Below are 22444 nucleotides of genomic sequence, written 5' to 3' on the forward strand. Positions count from 1 at the left end.
GTTTTCTTATTTTGTTTTTTAATGGCAGCTGTTTGAAGTTGCTCAGTGGTCTGGAATGTTGAAATAAGTCCTCAGAGTAGAGTGCAGGCAAGGCAGTCAAGGGTGCACAATAAATTAATTTCTCACATATCTCTGCAATTTAGCAATGTCTCCTCTACCTAATGCATATTACCTACACATATGTGGTATATACATAAACAGGAAGATCAAGAAAAACTAATCCACATAATCAGTTCTGTTGAAACAATTTCCAATTGATTGACTACACTTGGAGTTCATTACAAAACATGTTTAAAAGACCAAATAACCAAACATTGCAAATTTATTGTCTACTGACAAAGCAGTACAGTACAGAAAGGAAAGCGCAAATCCCATACTAATCCTTCTGAGAAGCTTGTTTCTCACAGCATGTAGTTCATCTTACATAGAAGATGTACTTCAAAATATGTCCCTCGAACCACTTATATTTATAGCACAGTTGCTTATAAATTTGAAAGCAACTTATACGTCACTTAAGATCCAACCCATAAGTTTGTACCAGTTCCTTAACTTGTTCTGTACCTTTCCTTATCTCTGTTTTGGATATTACACTTTAAACCAGTTGCTCATGAAGGTACCTGTACTGGGACATAGAACAGATGTATCTTGCCTTTGACAGACTTTATATTTGCTAATGCCAAAAGCTACATTGAGCTTTGCAAAGTATATATCTCTTGACGCATGTGAACAAAGTGAACAGAGTTGTGGGAAAGATAGATCATTCAGTTAACATAACTGACTACATGCTGGGCATAATACAATATTAATATGATATGCCCTACAGCTAGCTAGCATATATATATTGGCTAATGGTCACTTAAGAAAAAGCATACTATTTAATTTTTAAAGGCAATGTGTTCACCAGAACACACAAGGATACTAAATACACAGTAAACACATATTTATTTATAAATTTCATACTGAGTCAAGGACAATTAAGATGTCTAGAAAGAGAGACATGTATGAAAAGCATGGCTGAATGTTCCATGATATTACATGAAACAAATTACTTGAGTCACATGTTCAGTTAATCTCTGCTGCCTAACATGATAGCGCTGGTCTCTGTATACTTTCAGTAATAACAGGAAATGATACTATGAAATTGCTGTCAATAGCTGACTTGGAATGAGACAGCATTAAAACCCAATGATCGATGTTGAAATGACTAACCAGGAATCATGCTGGTGGAAGGAAGCTGACTCGTTCTCACCTGTGGTTATGAAAAGCCACAAAGCATCTGATGGCAGATTTTCAAGAGGTGATAAGAGAGAAGCACAGAAACTCCAGGTGGAATTAATGTGTGCTTGATGATGCGCAGCATATATGATGTCCTGGGAACTGACCTTGCTGTGTCTTGCAACTCATAAGCAACCCAGTAGACCGGGTAAAACAAGCAACCATATCCTCAAAAGGATTTCAGGCAAATGATTTAGGAGATATATATGTAATACCAGGTACAATTATCTTGTTTCAAGTTCCTGCTCTTCACTCTAACACAACATCCCGTGATTATTTCTATTAGTTATATTGCTGCAAAAGGATGATGCTAAGAAGCACTATCTTCAAAAATTACACTGTAATCAAGGAAATAACATACCCCCCATCACTGCACTGTCTACGAAATTATGCAGCCCAATGGTTTCTCCAAATTAAATACTGATAACAAATAATATCTTTCCACAAAAAAAACCTCTGCTTACCTTAGTGCAGGCTGAACTCATAACAGATTTGTGAAATTCCCCATCTGTATATATCTGCAGTGTAATATAAAGTTCAGTTAAAGGTTAATGAGAAAATAAATAGCTTGTTTAAATTACCTAATGTAGGTTGTGGAGGCTATTTGGAAATTTACCTACTGTAGCTGTGAATTTTTAGATGCTTATTCAATAGCGATTTACATTTTACTACATTTCATTTAGGGTGACTTGATTAAGTGGATTAAGAGGCACATACCCTTGTACTGGCTCTCTGCCAATGATTTCACAGGAGATCTATGACGCTGGCAACGTGGAGGGTGTTCACATGGGTAACTGCCATTGACACTAGCCTATGAAGAGTAACTTGTGTACCAAAAAACTCCAGCCTTTAAACATATTTGGCCAAATCCTAAAGTCTTTGCACCGATTTTACTCCAGGCCAGATTTTAATGGGAGTTAGGCACTTACCCTTCTTAGGCAATTTTGAAAATCTACTAGGTACCTATCTGCATCTTTAGGCACCTAAATACCTTTCCAAATCTGATCCTCAGTTCTTTTTCAAGCAAATGCCAACTGAAACCAGTGGCTAAGGGCTTGTTTATAATGTCCTGCAGTTCAGATTATGAGGCTGTGAATTGCAGTGCACACTAACACACTGTGCACTAACTGCCCTATGTGGTTGCTGCTGGTGCAAATTCAAAAGTTCCTAGTTCGTGTTAACAGAGTCCTGTTTGAAAGAGGACTACATTAAGGAGAACTAGGTACCTTTTAGTTCACTCCAGCAGTGTACACAAAGGTCAGTTAGAGCGCAACAATTTCCTGCACTCTGCAATTCACACCTCTATAGTCTGCACTGCAGTGCAGTGTAGACGAAGCCTAAGTAAGGACCACAAGCCATGTTCTGCCACACTTATGCATCACAAGCAGTAATTGATTTCAGTGGGACTATTCAAAGAGTAAGGGACTATTCAGCAGAAGACAACACTGAGAAAGGGCTTCAGGGTTTGGAGCATTGTTTTGCACTTGCCACGGAGTTCCCGCAGGAGTACCACAGTGCAAAGACTTTACACAAAAAATCTTCTTGTTTTTTTTTCAAAATTTCCAAAGTCTAGTACATACACAAGAGTAAATTGGGAAATGTAAATAGCATTCCAAAACTACTGCCCTAAAGTTATGACACATGTAAGGTACAATTTAAGGCAGTTTCAAGTAAAGCCCACATATATAAAAATACAGGGCCGGCTCCAGGCACCAGGCACCCAAGCTGGTGCTTGGGGTGGCACCTGGAGGGGGGCGGCGGCGCTCTGGCCGCCCGGGGGGGGGAGAGCCGAGCCCCCGCCGGGGCTCGCCGCCCTCCTCCCAGGGCTCCGGCTGCCCTCCCCCCCGGCGCCCTCCCCCCGGCCGCCGGGGGGAGAGTGGAGCCCCCGGCGGGGCTCGCTGCCCTCCCCCCGGGGCTCCGGCCGCCCCCCCCCCTGGGGCGGCGAAAAAGCCAAAGCCGGCCCTGTAAAAATATATACCTATGTCTGCCATAAGCCTACAAACTATATACTTACTGTACTTTGGAGACTGCACCTGCTCCTGGTGAAATCAAGAGGAGTTTTACCATTGTCTTTAATAAGACATGATCAAGTCCTTGGTTAGGAGATTGCAATCACATCCCTTTAAAAATTCATCAGTGAGCTCAGCCTATATATACACATGAATTCAGGTGCAGGCATGAATAAAAGAAATGTGTGATAACTTATTACTCTCACAGAGACTACAGTAAGGGAGATGGGAAGGCAGGGACAGCATCTCTTTAAAAATTGATTAAGCATATAATTGATGTAGGAGAATTATTAATATTATACCATTTTATCTACAGCAAATAGAAACAAAATATACCATACAGCCACAGGTCTTAAATGCATTAATCATTGGTACAAATGGGATGATATATATTACACTATCACAAATTGACAATGGAATAGGCTTTCCAAAAGTCACTTCAAAGGGGAGTTGTTCATAGCTTTTTAAAGAAAAAAGATACAAATTTATACCAATTAGAATAATTGGATAATAGTTAATTGAGTTTATTCTTGCCAGGTTACAGTTCAACATCTTTTTTTCCCCAAATGATGGCGAATATAATGAAATTATATTTACCCCTTATTCTGGACATGTAACTCACATTAATGTTACATGTTCTTATTGAGGTAGCATGTTATATTGCAGAGCATCATATGTTATTGACAACCAATGTCTTGTATATCCATGTATAACTATGGCAAATGAAATATTTTTCTTATTGTATTAGCATATTTTATATTTCTGATTAGAGCCATTTGCACCCTAGAATTATGAAGGGGGAAACTACTTGCTAACTTCCTTCTCCTGAAATAAGTTAGAGAGAGAGGCAAAATGTATCACAACAAGTGGCAATTCAGCATCCAGGGAAAAACAAAGAACTGGAGCGTGGAGACTGAAGTACCCTGTTCCCCTGAGAAGTACCTGCCTTCCAGGTCTGGAGAAGCCTGCGCTGTACTGCTGACCTGCTCTGCAGATATATAAAGGATTTCTATCTTCAGGGCTATCAATCTGGCACCTTGTACAAAAATTAAATTAACTTAAAAATAAAGTAGAATCAATTTCCCTCATTATTATGGGCCAGATTATGATACCTTTACTCATGTTGAGTAGTCCTTCACTTCTCAACTAGCCCTATTCAAAGGATGACCCAGTGGTTAGGGCAGTACCCTAGGACTTAGGAGACCCAGGTTCAATTCCCTCATCTACTACAGATTTCCTATGTGATTAAAACAAGTCACTTAGAGTACCTCTGTACCCATCTCTAAGGCCTGGTCTACACTACGAGTTTAGGTCGACTTTAGCAGCGTTAAATCGACTTAAGCCTGGACACGTTTACACTACGAAGCCCTTTCTGTCGACTTAAAGGGCCCTTTAAACCGGTTTCCTAACACCACCTCGACAAGGGGATTAGCGATAAAATCGACCTTAGGGGGTCGGAATTGGGCTAGTGTGGACGGAATTCGACATTACTGGCCTCCGGGAGCTATCCCACAGTGCTTCATTGTGACCGCTCTGGACAGCACTCTCATCTCAGATGCACTGGCCAGGTAGACAGGAAAAGCCCCGCGAACGTTTGAATTTCATTTCCTGTTTGCTCAGCGTGGAGAGCACAGGTGACCATGCAGAGCCCATCAGCACAGGTAACCGTGATGGAGTCCCAGTCCCAGTCCCAGGATCGCAGAAGAGCTCCAGCCTGGACCGAACGGGAGGTACAGGATCTGATCGCCATCTGGGGAGATGAAGCAGTGCTCGCCGAACTCCGAAACAGTAAAAGAAACGGCAAAACATTAGAAAAGATCTCCAAGGCCATGAAGGACAGAGGCCATAACAGGGACGCGCGGCAGTGCCGCGTGAAAATTAAGGAGCTAAGGCAAGCCTACCACAAAGTCAGAGACGCAAACGGAAGGTCCGGGGCAGAGCCGCAAACATGCCGCTACTACGCGGAGCTGCATGCCATTCTAGGGGGTGCAGCCACCACTAGCCCAAGCGTGTTCTATGAGTCCCTCTCTGCAAACGGGGAAGCGGGTTCGGCGGACGAGGAAGATGAGGATGGAGAGAACATAGATAGCTCACAGCAGCAAGGAAGCGGAGAAACCAGTTACCCCAACAGCCAGGATATGTTTGTCACCCTGGACCTGGAAACAGTAACCCCCGAACTGACCCAAGACCCTGAGGGCACACAGGGGACCTCTGGTGAGTGTACCTTTGTAAATATTACACATGGCTTAAAAACAAGCGTGTTTAATGATTAATGATTAATTTGCCCTGGCAATCGCGGCCAGTACAGCTACTGGAAAAGTCTGTTAACGTGTATGGGGATGGAGCGGAAATCCTCCAGGGACATCTCTAGAAAGCTCTCCTTCATGTAATCCCAAAGCCTTTGCAAAAGGTTTCTGGGGAGGGCTGCCTTATCCCGTCCGCCATGGTAGGACACTTTACCACGCCAGGCCAGTAGCACGTAGTCTGGAATCATTGCATAACAAAGCATGGCAGCGTATGGTCCCGGTGTTTGCTGGCATGCAGACAACATCCATTCCTTATCACGCTTTGTTATCCTCAGGAGAGTGATATCATTCACGGTCACCTGGTTAAAATGGGGCAATTTTATTAAGGGGACATTCAGAGGTGCCCCTTCCTGGTCTGCTGAACAGAAATATTCCCCGCTGTTAACCACGCGGTGGGGGGGAGGGTTGAAGTGACCATCCCAGAGAATTGGGTGTGAGGGGGAGGGGAGTTAGTTGGGTTTGTGCTGCATGTTAAACCTGAAATCGCAGCCCCTCCTTTTACATTGCAAACCCATTTTAAATGGCACGGGTGCTTGGTATGGGAAATGAGGGCAGAACTGTTTGAAACCATCCCCACATGTTAAGAAGGTTAAAAAAGCCCAAAGACTATATGTCTTACCATGGCTGCCTGCAAGCTGAAATCTGTGTCCTGGCACTGCGTGAGTGATCTCTCACACCAAACCAGGAGACTCTCAATATAAGAGGAAAAATGCGACCTTGTAACGAAAGCACATGTGCTGTGTGATGTTGTGAACAGCAAAATCTAACGTGAAAGAGTCTACCCATTGTTCTCTAAAATGTATCTTTTTTAACAACCTCTCCCTTCTCCACCAGCTGCAAATCTTACTCCTTCGCAGAGGCTAGTGAATATTCGAAGAAGGAAGCGAAGGACGCGTGACGAAATGTTTACTGAACTTCAGACTGCCTCCCACGCTGACAGAGCACAGCTGAATGCGTGGAGGCAGTCAATGACTGATTTTAAAAAAGCCCAATATGAGCGAGAGGAGAGGTGGCGTGCTGAAGAGGAGAAGTTGCGTGCTGAAACGCGGGCTGAAGAGGAGAGGTGGCGTCAACTTGTAATCAGAAAGCAAGAGTCGATGCTCCGGCTGCTGGAGCATCAAAGTGATATGCTCCTGCGTATGGTTGAGCTGCAGGAAAGGCAGCAGGAGCAGAGACCGCCGCTACAGCCCCTCTGTAACCAGCAGCCATCCTCCCCAAGTCCCATTGCCTCCTCACCCAGACGCCCAAGAACACGGTGGGGGGGCCTTCGGCCACCCACTCACTCCACCCTAGATGATTTCCATAGCAATAAGTTTTAAAGTTTTAAATTGGAGTGTGTCCTTTTCCTTCCCTCCTCCCCCACCCATCCCGGGCTACCTTTCCAATTATCCCCCTAGTTGTGTGCTGAATTAATAAAGAATGCATGAATGTGAAGCAACAATGACTTTATTGCCTCTGCAAGTGGTGCTCGAAGGGGGGAGGGTAGTGGGGGAGGGTGGGGTGGTTGGTTTGCAGGGAAGTAGAGTTAACAGGGTGGTGGGGGAGGGGCAGAGGGTTCATCAAGGAGCAACAAACAGAAGTTTCACTCCGTAGCCTGGCCAGTCACAAAACTGGTTTTCAACGCTTCTCTGATGCGCACCGCGCCCTGCTGTGCTCCTCTAACCGCCCTGGTGTCTGGCTGCGCGTAATCAGCGGCCAGGCGATTTGCCTCAACCTCCCACCCCGCCATAAATGTCTCCCCCTTACTTTCACATATATTGTGGAGCGCACAGCAAGTAGCAATAACAATGGGGAGATTCTTTTCGTTAAGGTCTGAGCGAGTCAGTAAGCTGCGCCAGCGCGCTTTTAAACGGCCAAATGCACATTCCACCACCATTCGGCACTTGCTCAGCCTGTAGTTGAACAGGTCCTGACTGCTGTCCAGGCTGCCTGTGTATGGCTTCATGAGCCATGGCATTAAGGGGTAGGCTGGGTCCCCAAGGATCACGATAGGCATTTCAACATCCCCAACTGTTATTTTCTGGTCTGGGAAGAAAGTCCCTTCCTCCAGCTTTCGAAACAGAAGAGACTGCCTGAAGACGCGAGCATCATGTACTCTTCCCGGCCAGCCCACGTTGATGTCGGTGAAACGTCCCTTGTGATCCACCAGGGCTTGCAGCAGCATTGAAAAGTACCCCTTGCGGTTTATGTAGTCGGTGGCTTGGTGCGCCGGTGCCAAGATAGGGATATGGGTTCCGTCTATCGCCCCACCACAGTTTGGGAATCCCATTGCAGCAAAGCCATCCACTATGGTCTGCACGTTTCCCAGAGTCACTACCCTTGATATCACCAGGTCTCTCATTGCCCTGGCAACTTGGATCACAGCAGCCCCCACAGTAGATTTGCCCACTCCAAATTGATTCCCGACTGACCGGTAGCTGTCTGGCGTTGCAAGCTTCCACAGGGCTATCGCCACTCGCTTCTCCACTGTGAGGGCTGCTCTCATCCTGGTATTCTGGCGCTTCAGGGCAGGGGAAAGCAAGTCACAAAGTTCCATGAAAGTGCCCTTACGCATGCGAAAGTTTCGCAGCCACTGGGCATCGTCCCAGACCTGCAACACGATGCGGTCCCACCACTCTGTGCTTGTTTCCCGGGCCCAGAATCGGCGGTCCACGGCATGAACCTGCCCCAGTAACACCAAGATTTCCACATTGCTGGGGCCTGTGCCTTGTGAGAGGTCCATGTCAATTTCCTCATCACTATCGTCGCCGCGCTGCAATCGCCTCCTCCTCAGCTGGTCCTGGTTTGGCTTTGGCATGTCCAGGAGGCTCTGCATGTTTTCCAGGACAATGCGCGTGGTGTTCATAGTGCTCAGAATTGCCGCGGTGATCTGAGCGGGCTCCATGATCCCAGTGCTGGCTATGGCGTCTGGTCTGAAAAAAGGCGCGAAAGTAGTATCTGACGGACCAGGGGAAGAAGGGAGGGAGGGAGAGAGGGAGGGAGGGGCGAGTGACACCGCGTACAGGTACAGGGAATTAAAATCAAGAAAGGTGGCTTTGCATCAGGGAGAAACACAAACAACTGTCACACAGAATGCCCCCCCCCCAAAGATTGAACTCAAAAGCCTGGGTTTAGCAGGAGGGAGGGGGGAAGCAAATGAATGGAGAATAAATCTATTTTTTACATCTTAAGACGACGGCGCAGCATGACTGATAGCCCTTGGCATTTTCTGGGTGCTTGGCAGCAAATACTGGGCGCTTGGCAGTAAGCCTTCAGGTCTATTGCACGATCTGATGCCCACTGCAGTATGACAACGATGGATACCAGTCGTAATATACTATCTTCTGCCCAAAAGGCAAGGGGTTGCTGCTGTATAGCAATGTTGCCCCATCCTGCGAATAATACATCTGATAACCATCATCATCAAGGCAAGGGGGCTGGTGCAATGCAGCCCCACGGCTGCCAGCCCCATGTCTGCCAGCACCCAGATAGCCCTCGGCCTCTTCTGGGTGCTTAGCAGACAATATTGGGCACTTGGCAGAAAATAGCATACTACGACTGATAACCATCATTGTCTGCCCGGGTGCCCATGATCGACAGCCACTGCAGTACGATGACGACGGTTACCAGTTGTAATATACCATCTTCTACCAAAAGGCAAGGGGCTGGTGCAATGCAGCCCTACGGCTGCCAGCCCCACAGCTGCCAGCACCCAGATCGCCAATGAAGGCTACCAGTCATGCTGCACCGTCTACCGCCAAAAGGCAGTAAGCTGCTGCTGCTGTTTAGCAATGCAGTCCCACGTTTGCCGGCACCCGGAAGAGATATGGTGACGGTGAGCTGAGCTGAGCGGGCTCAATGCTTGGCGTGGTATGTTGTCTGCACAGGTAACCCAGGTAAAAAGGCGCGAATCTATTGTCTGCCGTTGCTGTGACGGCGGGGGAGGGGCCTGACGCAATGTACCCAGAACCCCTCGCGGCACTGCTTTGCATCATCCGGGCATTGCGATCTCAACCCATAATTCCAATGGGCGCCGGAGGCTCCGGGAACTGTGGGATAGGTACCATAGTGCAATGCGCCGGAAGTCGACGCTAGCCTCGGTACTGTGGACGCGGTCCGCCGACTTCATGCACTTAGAGCATTTTAGGTGGGGACACACACAATCGGCTGCATACAACCGGTTTCTATAAAACCGGCTTCTATAAATCCGACCTAATTCTGTAGTGTAGACATAGCCTAAAATGGGGATAATAGCACTGTGCCACCTTACAGGGGCGTTATGAGGGTAAATACATTAAAGAGTGTGAGTAATGGGGGCTATAAAAATACCTACAATAGACAGATATTGAAATATTCAGCAAACCCAATGTAAGTGTAGCAGAATCAGGCTCCATTAATGTATCTGCGAAGTGCAGACAATGAGCTTTTCACAAGCATTGCAGAAGACACAAAATGAAGAATTTGAAACCTAAACTTCTGCAATTAATAATGACCCCTCACTATTTCTAGGTTCATTAAATGGGAATTTTAAGTTTAGTTAGACCCTTGAAAAAGAAATACTCTTAAATGTCATTTTAAAATGTTATGATATTTAAGCAATATCAAGACTAATACTGGAGAGCATATTATTTCTACTTGGTTTTTTTCTAAATTAAACTCAGTAGCTTTTGTGTTGATAATCTTTGAACAAGAGTTTAAGATCTGCCTTTGTAATAAAAAATGACTTTATGGATTTTATTGAGTGTTTACAAATCAATGTGCTGTACTAGATAGCATCCAAATATTAACACTTTGAGTATTTGAAACAAAAAAATTATGCATGCGAAAAAAACTACTCAGGAATATTAAAGAAATGTTTCCTATTTATCATGGCATAAAGCATTTTATGTAGTGTTTTACTTTGTATTTAAACATACCCTGTATCCTGTAATGAAAGTTCCATTGCTACATCCTAATTCATCTACTACAGGTCTCTCCCAGCCAATCATCATGCTGCTTTTTCCCACTGCTTTAATAATATAGACAGAACCAACTGGAGCAGGAGGTCCTAGAGAGAAAACATAAAAGTAATGCAGCAAGAAGTTTCTGTCCAACAGCTTTTTAAACCACTGAGATAGCATGGTCCTAACAGCGGTAAGCTACCTTTTTCTCTCCAACAATCACCAGGAACAGGGTATCACGTGCACGCCTTCAATAGTATAAATTCTAGAGGGTATATGGACACTGACATTCTATGTCTGTCCCTCCTTTTATTCCAAAAATAACATCTTTAACAACAAAGTTCAAATGGGCTTGCAGACCTGGACAAAATAAAAGGGAGGTGAACCAGTTGCTCTCAATGGGGCGTTATAAATAAAATGGAACTGACCAAGTCTAAAATGTTATGAACAAATGTTGTATGCAGTGTTGGTCCCAGGATATTAGACAGACAAGGTGGGTGAGGTAATATGTGTTATTGGACCAACTTCTGTTGGTGAGAGAAACAAGCTTTTGAGCTTACACAGAGCTCTTCTTCAGGTCTGGGAAACATACTCAATGTCACAGCTAATTAACAGATGAAACAGATTGTTTAGTATAAATAGTTAATACATATTTCAAGGGACCATTAAAGGTGCAGTGGCCAGGTAACAGCCCTCCAATCACAGGGAGGAAAGAAACGGGGGGCGGGGAGGGCGGAGGCAGCTGGGGCAACTGTTATGAACAAGTGAAATTTCATTGTCAGATAATGACAGACTCAGCACTTCCTGGCAACCACTCTAAGTCTGGAATTTCAGAAAGCTCTTGACACCACACCAATATGGTTAAAATTGTTATAGGCCAAATTGTGGCCTCCTCATAGACTAGTCAATGCCACTCACCTGCACTGTTAAACACTTTTCACAATGCTGTTCCATTCCTGTATCATCAACCTTATTGAAAAACATGCAATTGAGTGGAATGGAGCAGTTGGTACGTCGAGCCCATTCTTACTTTCCTTGTGCACAGAAAACACCCACTAATATTAAGCAGGAGCTAGTTCTTTGCTGCTTTTCACTTGGTTAGAGAGGGAAGGGAGTTAATCTTTATAGCCCCAATTCAGCAAAGCATTTCAAGCAAATGCTTAACTTTAAGCAAGTGAGTAATTTCATCCCTAGTCAGAAAAGCTCTCAAGTTGCATTGTAAACTTAAGCACATGCTTAAGAGTTTTGATGAACTGGGACCTATGTTTTTATTATCAAAATTTGCTTAATTTTTTTATAATTAATTAGTTGTAGTAGTATCACTATAAGTTCCCTTCTTATTTCTCTCTCTCAGGCAATCAGAAAAGCTTTGTTACTCATCTTTGTTCCTAATTATATCCAGTAACTAGCTTTTCATATTGAAAGCTACATAGTCTGTAATCATTTTGATCAAACTGTTGAGTCATGCATGCTCCATTTGATTACTTCAATGAAGAATGGTTAAAGGAGACTCCTATTTAACAGTCAAGCAGTAGAAATATCAAGGAGAAAAGCAAGAATATATTGTAGAATATACAGCAAACCTGATAATGTCTGAGAAAGAGAGCTGACAAACCCTCAGTGCATTAATTTATCAGAGAAGGCTGATCCTGCAATCACAATAATGAATGACAGAACTCCTCTGTGCTTACATAGAAGCAAAAGTAGGACTTAAAAATGTAGTTGCACTTAACCCTCAAAGGCCTAATTTAGTACAGATAGAGAAGGGCAGATGAGATCATATGAAACACTAAAGCTAGAAGCCCATATCTGAACTCTGAGGAGCTGAAAGAGAGGGTACTCTGAGCCTGGTTTTACCTTTGACTCTGAAATTCACTTCCCCATTAGTGTGAAATTGAATCTGAGTCAATGATCTTCAGGGCTAGTTCTAAGGCTTATCTAATCACTCAGGCCTAGATCCTTGGCATCTGTTCTGGCTGCTTTGCCCTGAAACAGCACAAAGCAGCTGGAGAGCTCTCCAAAAGAGGTAGCTGAGGAGTCCCATGACACAGAGGAATCCTAAGTGATATGAAGTAGCCTGTGGCAAATGGAGGTCAGCTAGCACAGAGAAGCAGGCCCAATCAGAACCATAGAGAGTAGTTCTTCTATCCCCCATTTACTGTTGTCTTCCCCCCCCCCCCTTCATCTATCATTGTCTATGAGTTGTCTAGCAAACTGCAAGGCCCCTGAGGCTATCTTTTCACAAGGTTCACACCTCCCAAATACAGAAGAGTTTGGTTGTGAGCTGGAATTAACCCCAGGGCTGTACTTTATCCTTTTTAAATTTAAGAAGGGGTGGGGGACAAAAAACTGGCCATTAAACTAGTGCCTGCAATTCTGAATGAAGAAGATTTTGGGGCATCATTTTGGGTGCCTCAAAACATGCATTGACCATAAATAGCAGGCACCAGATGCAGTGTTCTGGTTGTGGCCATTTTGAAAATTTGGTCAAAGATGCCAACAGTTAACAAGATCTACCTTTGTTGGCTGCCAGACAGAACCAGGCATATATTCTATGTGTACAAGTGGAATGCTGTTTATTTGTGAAAGTAAATTTAGTATAAGAAGTGCTTCAGGAAACACAAGAGTATTTGTCTAAAACATATCGTGCCAATTTCCAGGCAAGAAATTTAAAAAACCGTCTATTTGCTGTCCCCAGATACCACCAACTGAATACTTAAAGGATGCAACTGCCTGGGAAAGCATAAATCAAGCTTCAAGGAAATTATTCCTAAAACTGCAGCATCAGTCGCCTGAATGCTGTCACCATCAATCTACCCAAAGCATGACCTTGGTACTTCCATAGATGTTGGCCTATCGATTTCGCTCAGCTCCGTAGGCTGGCTGCACTACTGTGTATTGATGTCTTTATTACATTTCACCTTTCTCTGTTCTCATATTTTTGTGGTATAAATTAAATAGAAAGAGTCTGTACATTTGTGTGAATTATGACTCAGGGCAGTGACAACAGCATTCACGTCCAGGACCAACTATGGGATCATGCTTTTTATTGTATGTTCCGTTTGCACAAACAATTGGACTTCGTTCCCTTTTGTAGTAAGTGAAGAATGGTCTGGATCCTCAGGTGCACCCAGTAAGTGCTGAGCACAGCTAAGAGAGAAAAATGCAAAGGAGCCATTCACAATTCCCTGATCCTAGGGCAATTTTGGGTACGTCTACACAGCAGTTGATTTAATTAATTGTGGTGTAGATGTTCGGGCTCGGGCTGGAGCTCAGGCTCTACGAGCCTGTGAGGGGGGAGGGTCCCAGAGCTCAGACTGCAGCCTGAGCCCAAATGTCTATACCGCAATTAAACAGCCTCTTAGCCCGTATCCTACAAGCCCGAGTCAGCTGGCATGGGCCAGCTGCAGGTGTCTAACTGCAGTGTAGACATACCCTTTCTGCTGGCCCATACCCAACATAGTTAAGGAACCATTATATTGACAGGAATTGCTGAAGCGCAGTGCATTGTATCCATACCCGCTTCTGTTCTTGGAATGTCCCCACTTAGAGCAGCTTTCCAGTCCTTTTGTGCCGTTCTGGTGGCAGAGGGGCCCAAAACAGGTGCCAAGATCATGGCCCATGATATCTATGTTCACCAGAAGGGGGCCCCTATGAAAAGATCATCTTGACCACTTGATTAACTAGTGCACATGAAGCTGAACACAGAAGTAAATTAGTGTAATATAATTTATTCTCTCTCTCTCTAGCTATTATAAATTAGTCCTGCTTTCTACTAAGGCCTCTGTAGAAGTAGAAAAAGGGCTCAGACTTTTGCATTTCTTGATAGCTCCTGGTGTTTGTCTGCTCAGCTAACCTGTGTCTGTGTGATGGAAAGGGCTTATCAATCCATCTAACTACTCATCCTCACTATTGGCTACTGGCTTGTTCCTTTATGCTGTCACTCTCTTGTCATTATTCCTTGGGAGCCCACACATTGTACAGTCAGGTATAAAAAGTTATTGTACTATGGCAAAATTTAGGTCCAATCAAATGCAACTGTAGGTTAAAATACATATTTTAAAAAAATAAAATCTTCCTGAACCCAGTTTTACAATTCATTGAGCTAATGGCCTTCCTCTGGTGTTGGACATCCCCAATCCTAAAATAAAGAAGACAGGAGAAAATATCACGATAAATCACTCACACTCCCCTTTTCTCCAGGGGAAAAGGTCCTTCTGGAATCTCTCTTATCCATTTCCATCAGCAAAATCTCCTAGACTGTATATATAAAGCTAAATTTACAAAGGGCATGGCCAGACTTACTGAGGTAGGGAAGGGATTTATTATTCTGTTCCCAAGTCTGTCTGGAAGTTGGTACATAACAAATAATAATGATTTACACTTATATGGTGCTTTTTTATCCAAGTATCTCAAAGCTTTTTGCAAATCCTAAGCCTCAAAGCACTTCTCTAGGACTAAAAGATTGCATATCATTTTGCAGTTCTGTACTATGGCACAGAGATGTTAAGTGCCTTACTCAAGATCCTACACCAAGTAAAGGAGAGCCAATAGGAGAATGGGAGAGTTTTGATTCCCAGTCCCATGCTACATCACACCCCCCTCCTGAGATTTAGGTGGGTTGGGCTTTTCTTCCCCTTTCCAGAGGCATACTGGCTATTCCTTATTTCATACCATTGTTTTCTTTAGTCCTGATAAGTGTCGTTGCCTTCACTGGCTAACAGGGTATTATCACTTGACCTCACCAAAATCAGCTATCGATTGAGCAATGCGTGGCAGTTCAATAGAGCAAGGTCAGCGTATTCCCTTTCTTATCTTGCACCTTTCACGACAGCATCTAGAATAATATGGATGGTGCAGCTATGACGCAGAGGTCAGCTGGAAGAATGAAAACACAGTATCTCTGCATATTGTTTACATCATCTGTGCCAGAAATATCAAAATTAAGTCTATGTTTAAGTCAACCCCTCTAAGCTCCCCACATGCTGCAACCAAGCCCTTGCACATACAGATCACCATGATATTCTTAAGAGCACCGTGTGGTTTAAAATATAGATTTCAAAATCAGTTATTGGGGCTGCTTTTAGGATCTGCCCCATGCCTTGCAATGGGGCAGCAGATCTAGGAGTTTCTTTCCATCCTTAACATGTGTGAATCCTGAATTGTCAGCAAAAGATGCTACACAGTAAAGACCTAAGGAAATTTTTCTCTCAAATCTTGTTTCAGCTCCATCACTCTTGATTATTTGTGAGAGCCAAGTTATTCCCAATGCCTCTGTGAACCAGTTATTCCTGGGAGAATTCTGCGCCACTGCACATGCACAGAATTTATGTCCCCCACAGATTTATTTGCTTCCCCGCAGAAAAATGACTGACAAGGAAGCGAAGGGAAGCCACAAGAGCGGTCATGCAACCCTCCCCAGCAGTATGTTTTGAAGGCCCAGGACAGCCGGTAGAGAGGTAAATCACTGTGGGGCAGGAGGAGGGACTGGGGAAGACCCAGCTGGTGGCTCCTACCCTGCGCTGGGCTCAGCAGCTAGTCCCAGCTGGGCTGGGGAGGACAGGACTTCCTCTTCTCTTGCAAAGCATCTGGGGCTGGGTCATACCCACCCCCAGATTTCTCCCCCAGCTTAAGGAAGTTCTGCAAACTCTCCCCCTTACTTCCTGTACCCATCACTCTGCAGCTGCAAATCCTGTACATCTGTACATCCAGACCCCCTGTTACCTAGACTCTCCAACAAGCCACTGTGCATCCAGACCCCCCCTGCACCTGGATCCCCCACTGAGAGACCTGCACCCAGATTGCCCCACACATAACCCTCTCAACCCACACCTGGATCCTCCCACACTAAGCCCCTCCACACTTAGATCCTTCCATGTTGAGCCTGCCTGCCCACACCTGATGCACCTGGCACAGAGGGGTGTTTCTGGGGCAGGCCAAGTCCTCACGGTTGGGTGCAGCCTAACCGCTGAGTCCATGTCCCGGGAGGAGCTAAACAATGATCTCCCACCTCTGTGCAGCCAGTGGCCTGTGCTCTCCAGTGCCATGCTGGACCCTCCACATTTATTTGACAATAAAATTTGCAGAATTTTGCAGAATTTTAAAATATTGTGTACAATAAAATATTGTGTATCTTTATTTTATTTTTTTGGTGCAGATTTTTTTTTTTTTTTTTGGCACAGAATATCCTCAGGAGTAACCAGCAGATGCAGGCAGGGGAGGCAAGGAATATAGGAACATCACTTCTGCAGTGTCATTACCAACTTCCCCTGCAAAAGCCTCTCTGCAGGATTTAGGTTCAGTTATATGGAAAGCTGGAAGCTGGAGGATGGCATCCTAACTGACCGGGAATTCTCATCTACATAATAAATACTGTCTGGACTGTGGAAACTCTCTGACAGGTGTTCCAAAAGCAGTCACTGTGGAAGGAACCCACTAGACCACAAGCTCAACAGAGAGTGTGTTCCTGGTGTGTTGTCCTACAGGCAGGGTAGGTGGCAGCACTGGCACACAGTGTGGGTGTTCCCAACCTCTGGCAGATCTAGACAGATTCAGGTCCTTTCCCTTTTGGTGTTTGTGGGGTGAACGCAACTTTCATGCCTGTAAAACAAGATGAATGACACTGTGAGTGCAAACTTGAAGACTTCTTTCCTCTGCACAGGAATAACCCATAGAAGGAGTGATATGTCACTGAAACAGTACAGGGCAGTGAGTTCTCTAGTCCTTTGTGCTATTGGAGACACTGGTTCTCTCTAAGGGTATGTCTACACCCAGCCGCTAGTTCGGCGGCTGGCAATCGAAGTTCTGGGTTCGACTTATCGCGTCTTGTCTGGACGCAATAAGTCGAACCAGGAAGTGCTCGCCGTCGACTGTGGTACTCCAGCTAGACGAGAGGAGTACCGCGGAGTCGACGGGGGAGCCTGCCTGCCGCGTGTGGACCGAGGTAAGTTCGAACTAAGGTACTTCGAACTTCAGCTACGTTATTCACGTAGCTGAAGTTGCGTACCTTAGTTCGATTTGGGGGTTTAGTGTAGACCAAGCCAAAGAAAATGGCGAGGAAGTAGAAGAAATTTAATAATGATGCTACTTCCTTATCTAACCCATTAAGAGCTTAGATTGTAAGGTGATGGGTGCTATAGAAAACCCTTAGACAGATCAAACTGTCATACACCATTGCAAAAAGCAAAAGCCTGTCTGGACGAAATCTCCAAAGAGCACACAAACAGGCCCAAGCGCTCTTGGAAAGGAAAGAAAATTAGGAGATTTACAATAATCTTATTTAAACACAAAGTGCCATCCCATCTGCAAGAGGGATCAAATGAGAATTTACTATGAATTGAATAATCAAATATTAATTCTGTTTGCTTTCTGTCGCAGTTAAAGCTACCTTTAGAGAAATAAAAAAAAAAAGAACTCCATAGCTGTCCAAAAGTAATATGCTGGTAATGAACATCAGCTCTCTTTCTTTCTTTCAAAAATGGGAAGAGTTATCTTGCTGAATTTTAATAAAATATTCCAGATTATTAATCAAAAATGTGTGTTCTTTACATGCGTTTTTCATTATACAGCTATATGGCTAGGAAATCAAACACACTGAATGAGAATCCCCTGCCTAGACAACATCTGTTCCTTTCGTTTGACCATCTTTTTTCAAGGCGTTCTTCCATAGCTAGGGCCAGTTGAGTCCTTGCACATAAGCCTCCCATTGCTATGTCCATACTGCATAATTTGTTCCATTTACCTAAAGAATAGTTTTTTTAGATCATGTCTGGGTATTGCAGAGGGTCAAAGAATTTGAGATTCTGGGACAGAAAGTTTCCGGGGGGGGCAGAGGGGGAAGGAAGCTAAAGCGTGAGGTGCAAAAAAATCTCAGGAGAATATAGAGAGGCTACAAACAAACATTTAAAAACTCCTTTGTTCTAACATTTATGCAATATTTGCTTTTTAAAATGTGCAAATAATCTATCTATAAGGGAAGCCAAAACAGAATATTTCTGGCCATTAAAAGGGGCACATTGGTCCTTATCCAAAACCAAACTGATAGCATTATTCCAAAACACTAACCAAGGGAATAGAGACTATATTATAGAGTGCAATACATTAATATCTGAAATAACTGTCATTTGATGTCTCAGTGTAAAATTTTCTGACCAGTGAAAATGACGGTATGAGAGCAGCTCAGGCATGTTTCTCCAAAGCATCTGCCACTACAGTTCGTGTCATAAATACAACTACCACAATACATGTAAGAGCCTCATTGCAAAACACACATTCCCTGGATGAGCAGGGGATTCACTGGAAAATTAACCATGTTACAGTTTAAAGAGCACTTACAATGCATTATCGATAGGGTGGATGGAATGGAACCCTGGATCACTAACTCTTTGCCTCACCAGCCCCCCACATTCACACATTCTTCCTTCTAATCACTCTGCCTTCTGGGACTCCTTTATCTTCCTCCACCAAGCACCCCTCAGACTCTGAGTTGGATCATTCCTCTCAGTTTGTCTCCCCTTATTGGGTCCAAAAACATCTCTGGATTTCTCACTTCTGTGATGGGTCTCCTCATACTGCCAGGCCTAAACCTCTAGAATCTCTCTCTCTAATGTATCCTCAATTATGTTCCCTACCACTGGAATTCCTACCTAGATATTCTTCATTCGCCACAGATTTCTTATGTGCAATCTAGACTGTGGTGGGTTGCACTCACCTCTGAGAGTGCCCCCTGGGGTCTGGGAATGGTGCTGCCATTCTCTTCAGCTCACAGCACCCCGTACAGTTGTCAGCCTATCTCCAAAGATCTTCTGTGGCTCAGCCCTCTGGCTGGGTCACACAGTTCAACCCCCTTCCGGGGTACAACTAACTCAAACAGAATAAGTTCCTGGCCCTTCAAAGAATTAAATCAGTAGGGTTCCTCCTGCACTCCTGCAGCCATTGTGGTCAGCAATAGGCCCTAACCTTACCCTTTGGCTGTGACCTAGGGGCTCTTCACTCCATGGGCCCCAGCCAGGCATTGCCTTGCTAGGAGCAGACAGCTCCTTTTATTTTGGCCTGCAGTGCTTTGATTGGCTATTGCTGAGCCACAGCCCTTCTAGTTGCTGGAGGACCAGATGTCAATGGTTCCCAAAATGGCTCCTCCCAAGATGCTTCTCTAGGCAAGCCTAAATGTCTAATAATACTTGCTGCTCTTTTCCTCTGAGAAAGCTGGGGCAGGGTATAGCAAAGCAGTGGGGCCTCCAGCAGCGGGTCATGAAGGCCTGGTATGCCCTGTCACATAGATTATAACATTGTTCTTTGTAGGCGACACCCAAACAGTCTTATGTGGGACTCAGGCCAGAACTCCATCCAAGCAAGAGCCCAAGGAGCACTGAGAAAGTGATTCTCACAGCTTCTGAACAGGGTGTGGGATACATTTTGTACCATTGCACTTTGGGGAAATGGAAGATAAGCTCTGCGGGGAGCCATATTTCCATTTTCACTGCAATGGAAACCTACTGATTGCAAACAGGATGGGATCTGTGGACTTTCCTGCTGGATGCCTGGGACATTGCTCTATCTGGCAAGAGGCCTCAATGGAGGTAGGTAAGGAGTAGATAAAAAATGGGTTTTCAGGAAGGGTTTGGGTTAAAGGCTCACTCCTCCATTCCCTCAGCTCCAGGATTTGTGGATTCATTTGGATTATTTATTCTTATTATTCATTTTATGTTGGGCACTGAACTCAAGTACACAGCATAAACATTTAGAGCTTGATGCTACACAGAGAGGATGCAGATATTGCAAATATAAATGCAAAGTAAAATGTATGGCACAGGGCAACCAATTCCATTAATGAGAGGACCACCGAGTCAGCCCTGTCTGTTCACAGGAGCACTTAGCCAGGGCCAGCTTTAGGAAGTGCGGGGCCTGATTTGAATACCCGGCGGCGGTCCAGGTCTTCGGCAGCACTTCGGCGGTGGGTCCTTCACTCGCTCCGGGTCTTCCGCGGCACTGAAGGACCCACCACCGAAATGCAGCCGAAGACCCAGAGCGAGTGAAGGACTCGCCACCAAAGTGCCGCCAAAGACCCAGACCGCTGCCGGGTGAGTAAATATTAAAAAGGCGCCTAAGTTAGGCACTCTTCTTTAGGGCGCGGGGCCCGATTCAGGGGAATCAGCCTAAAGCCGGCCCTGCACTTAGGTCTTTATCATGAGCAGGACTGCAGTTAAGCCCTTGTCTGGCTATAGCGAAAGGAGGACAGGAGACACTGATATGGATTTAATCAGGCCGCAACTTTAATATTAGAGGTCTGGGACTACCTGGCAGATAAAAGTGTACAGTGTAGGCAACTCCATGTTCATTCAAATAACTACCTACAACTTCCACCAGCCCCCTTTCATTTTCCATCCAGGTCCACCAGCCAACCCATGGCTTGGACCTTACCATCCATCCTGCCCCCCAATCATAGGAGGGTTAAGGTAGGCTAAAAGAAAGGGGGGTTGGCTCCCTGTTGTACCATTCATAGGCGCCCCACCTCCCCCCATCACACACACACACATTCATTTCATTCCTTTAACCAGCACCTCCTTTACCAGGCCATTTATCTGGTCACTGGATGCCTTCCCTATGGAGTACCTGCACTGGACATCGGCCCTGCCTTTACAAAATAAGTTGTGACATACAGCCTAACCACCCTTTTTTCCTCACCATAATAGGTCCTCCCTGACACCCGCTGTGGAGAAGGTGAAAAAACCTCACTCCACAAAGCCGATATGTTGGTGAGGGAAAAATTCCTTCCCAGTCACCTTACAACTGAGCGACTAGTGCAATGCCCACAACATGTCCTAACCGAACCTGATATTCGCACCTCGGGCTGAGGGAGGGTGGGTGCTGCCTTGCCTGCTGCATGGAGGAAGGACTTCCAATGCCAGGGCTTGCATCTTTTAAAGCCTTCCTGCCTTCACATTCCCAGGCGGGGAGTCAGCACCGCAAAGCTGAGCATCACCCACCTTTTTGTAGCAGTTTCTGATCTTTCTCTCTCCCTCCCTCCCCTGCCACAAAGCACTGCTACCCCCCCTCCCTCCCACAGTGCGGTCAATCCCCTTAGACATGCCAATTCTCTCTCCAAGCCTTTTTTAACCTGCCTTCTTGAAAGGAAGTGGGTGTACAAAGGGTTTAAGATTTACTATACTTAGCATATAACCTCATGTAAATTCCTTTGTGGCCTCCACTTGCACTTACACTGGAGTAAAACTACCTTGCACAAGGCCTTAGTAGTCAGTGACAACTGTTTGAGAAAGATCGAAGCTGAACAAAACTCCAGATACAAGAAACAGCTGTACTAATTTTCCTATTTTATGCTGAATCAACACATTTGGAAGCAGTACTTGCTCTCACTGATCAGTGCAGGTGGGGTTGTCTCCTGACACAGCAATTTAGCAGCAGCAGCAGCAGCAAAGCTATTTTAATTAAGAGTAATTCCACGGGTGAGTTTCCAAGTGATCTGAGGCTGATCAGCCACTCTGCCTTATGGCAAATTATTAAAAAAACAACCAGCGTACGATTTACTTAGAGCTATAAAGTACTCATCTCCAATACCTGCATTTCAGATGTACATGATTAAACAGAAATCAAACCGAGCTATTCTTAATGCCCAGAGAAACCAGCCATCTGAACAAAACTGGGAAAGAGAAAATGACTCAGAACACTTGGTGAAAAGAAAGAGCCAAAATGATCAAAAACATATGAATGCTAGACAGGAATGACTCACTGTCTATTTTTTTACAGACTAAACCCCTGCAGTTTCCTTGGCTGGTCTCCATCTGGTCATGCTGCAGCATCATTTTTGCAGCAGTGTAACACATGATGTTTCCAATTCAAAGTGTTTTTTAGACTCAACAATGTTACCCATCCTGCTTTTCATCCTTAAGGAAGTAAGCCTTTCCTCTCCAGCCACCAA

General features: G+C 44.9%; 1 protein-coding gene across 1 annotated transcript in view; it reads right to left on the reverse strand.

The window, feature by feature from the left end:
* CUNH4orf50 (chromosome unknown C4orf50 homolog) overlaps positions 1–22444 on the reverse strand; it is an 85594-nt gene that overhangs the window by 1167 nt on the left and 61983 nt on the right. Inside the window, exons 16-17 of the mRNA XM_026648172.1 lie at positions 10486–10616; positions 1740–1793 (exon numbers count right to left, since the gene is read on the reverse strand). Of these exons, the coding sequence (XP_026503957.1) occupies positions 1740–1793; positions 10486–10616 (185 nt within the window). The remainder of the gene's footprint in view (positions 1–1739; positions 1794–10485; positions 10617–22444) is intronic.

This window comes from Terrapene carolina, unplaced genomic scaffold, assembly GCF_002925995.2.
Source record: "Terrapene carolina triunguis isolate 2854851 unplaced genomic scaffold, T_m_triunguis-2.0 Scaffold66, whole genome shotgun sequence".
Lineage (NCBI taxonomy): Eukaryota > Metazoa > Chordata > Testudines > Emydidae > Terrapene > Terrapene triunguis.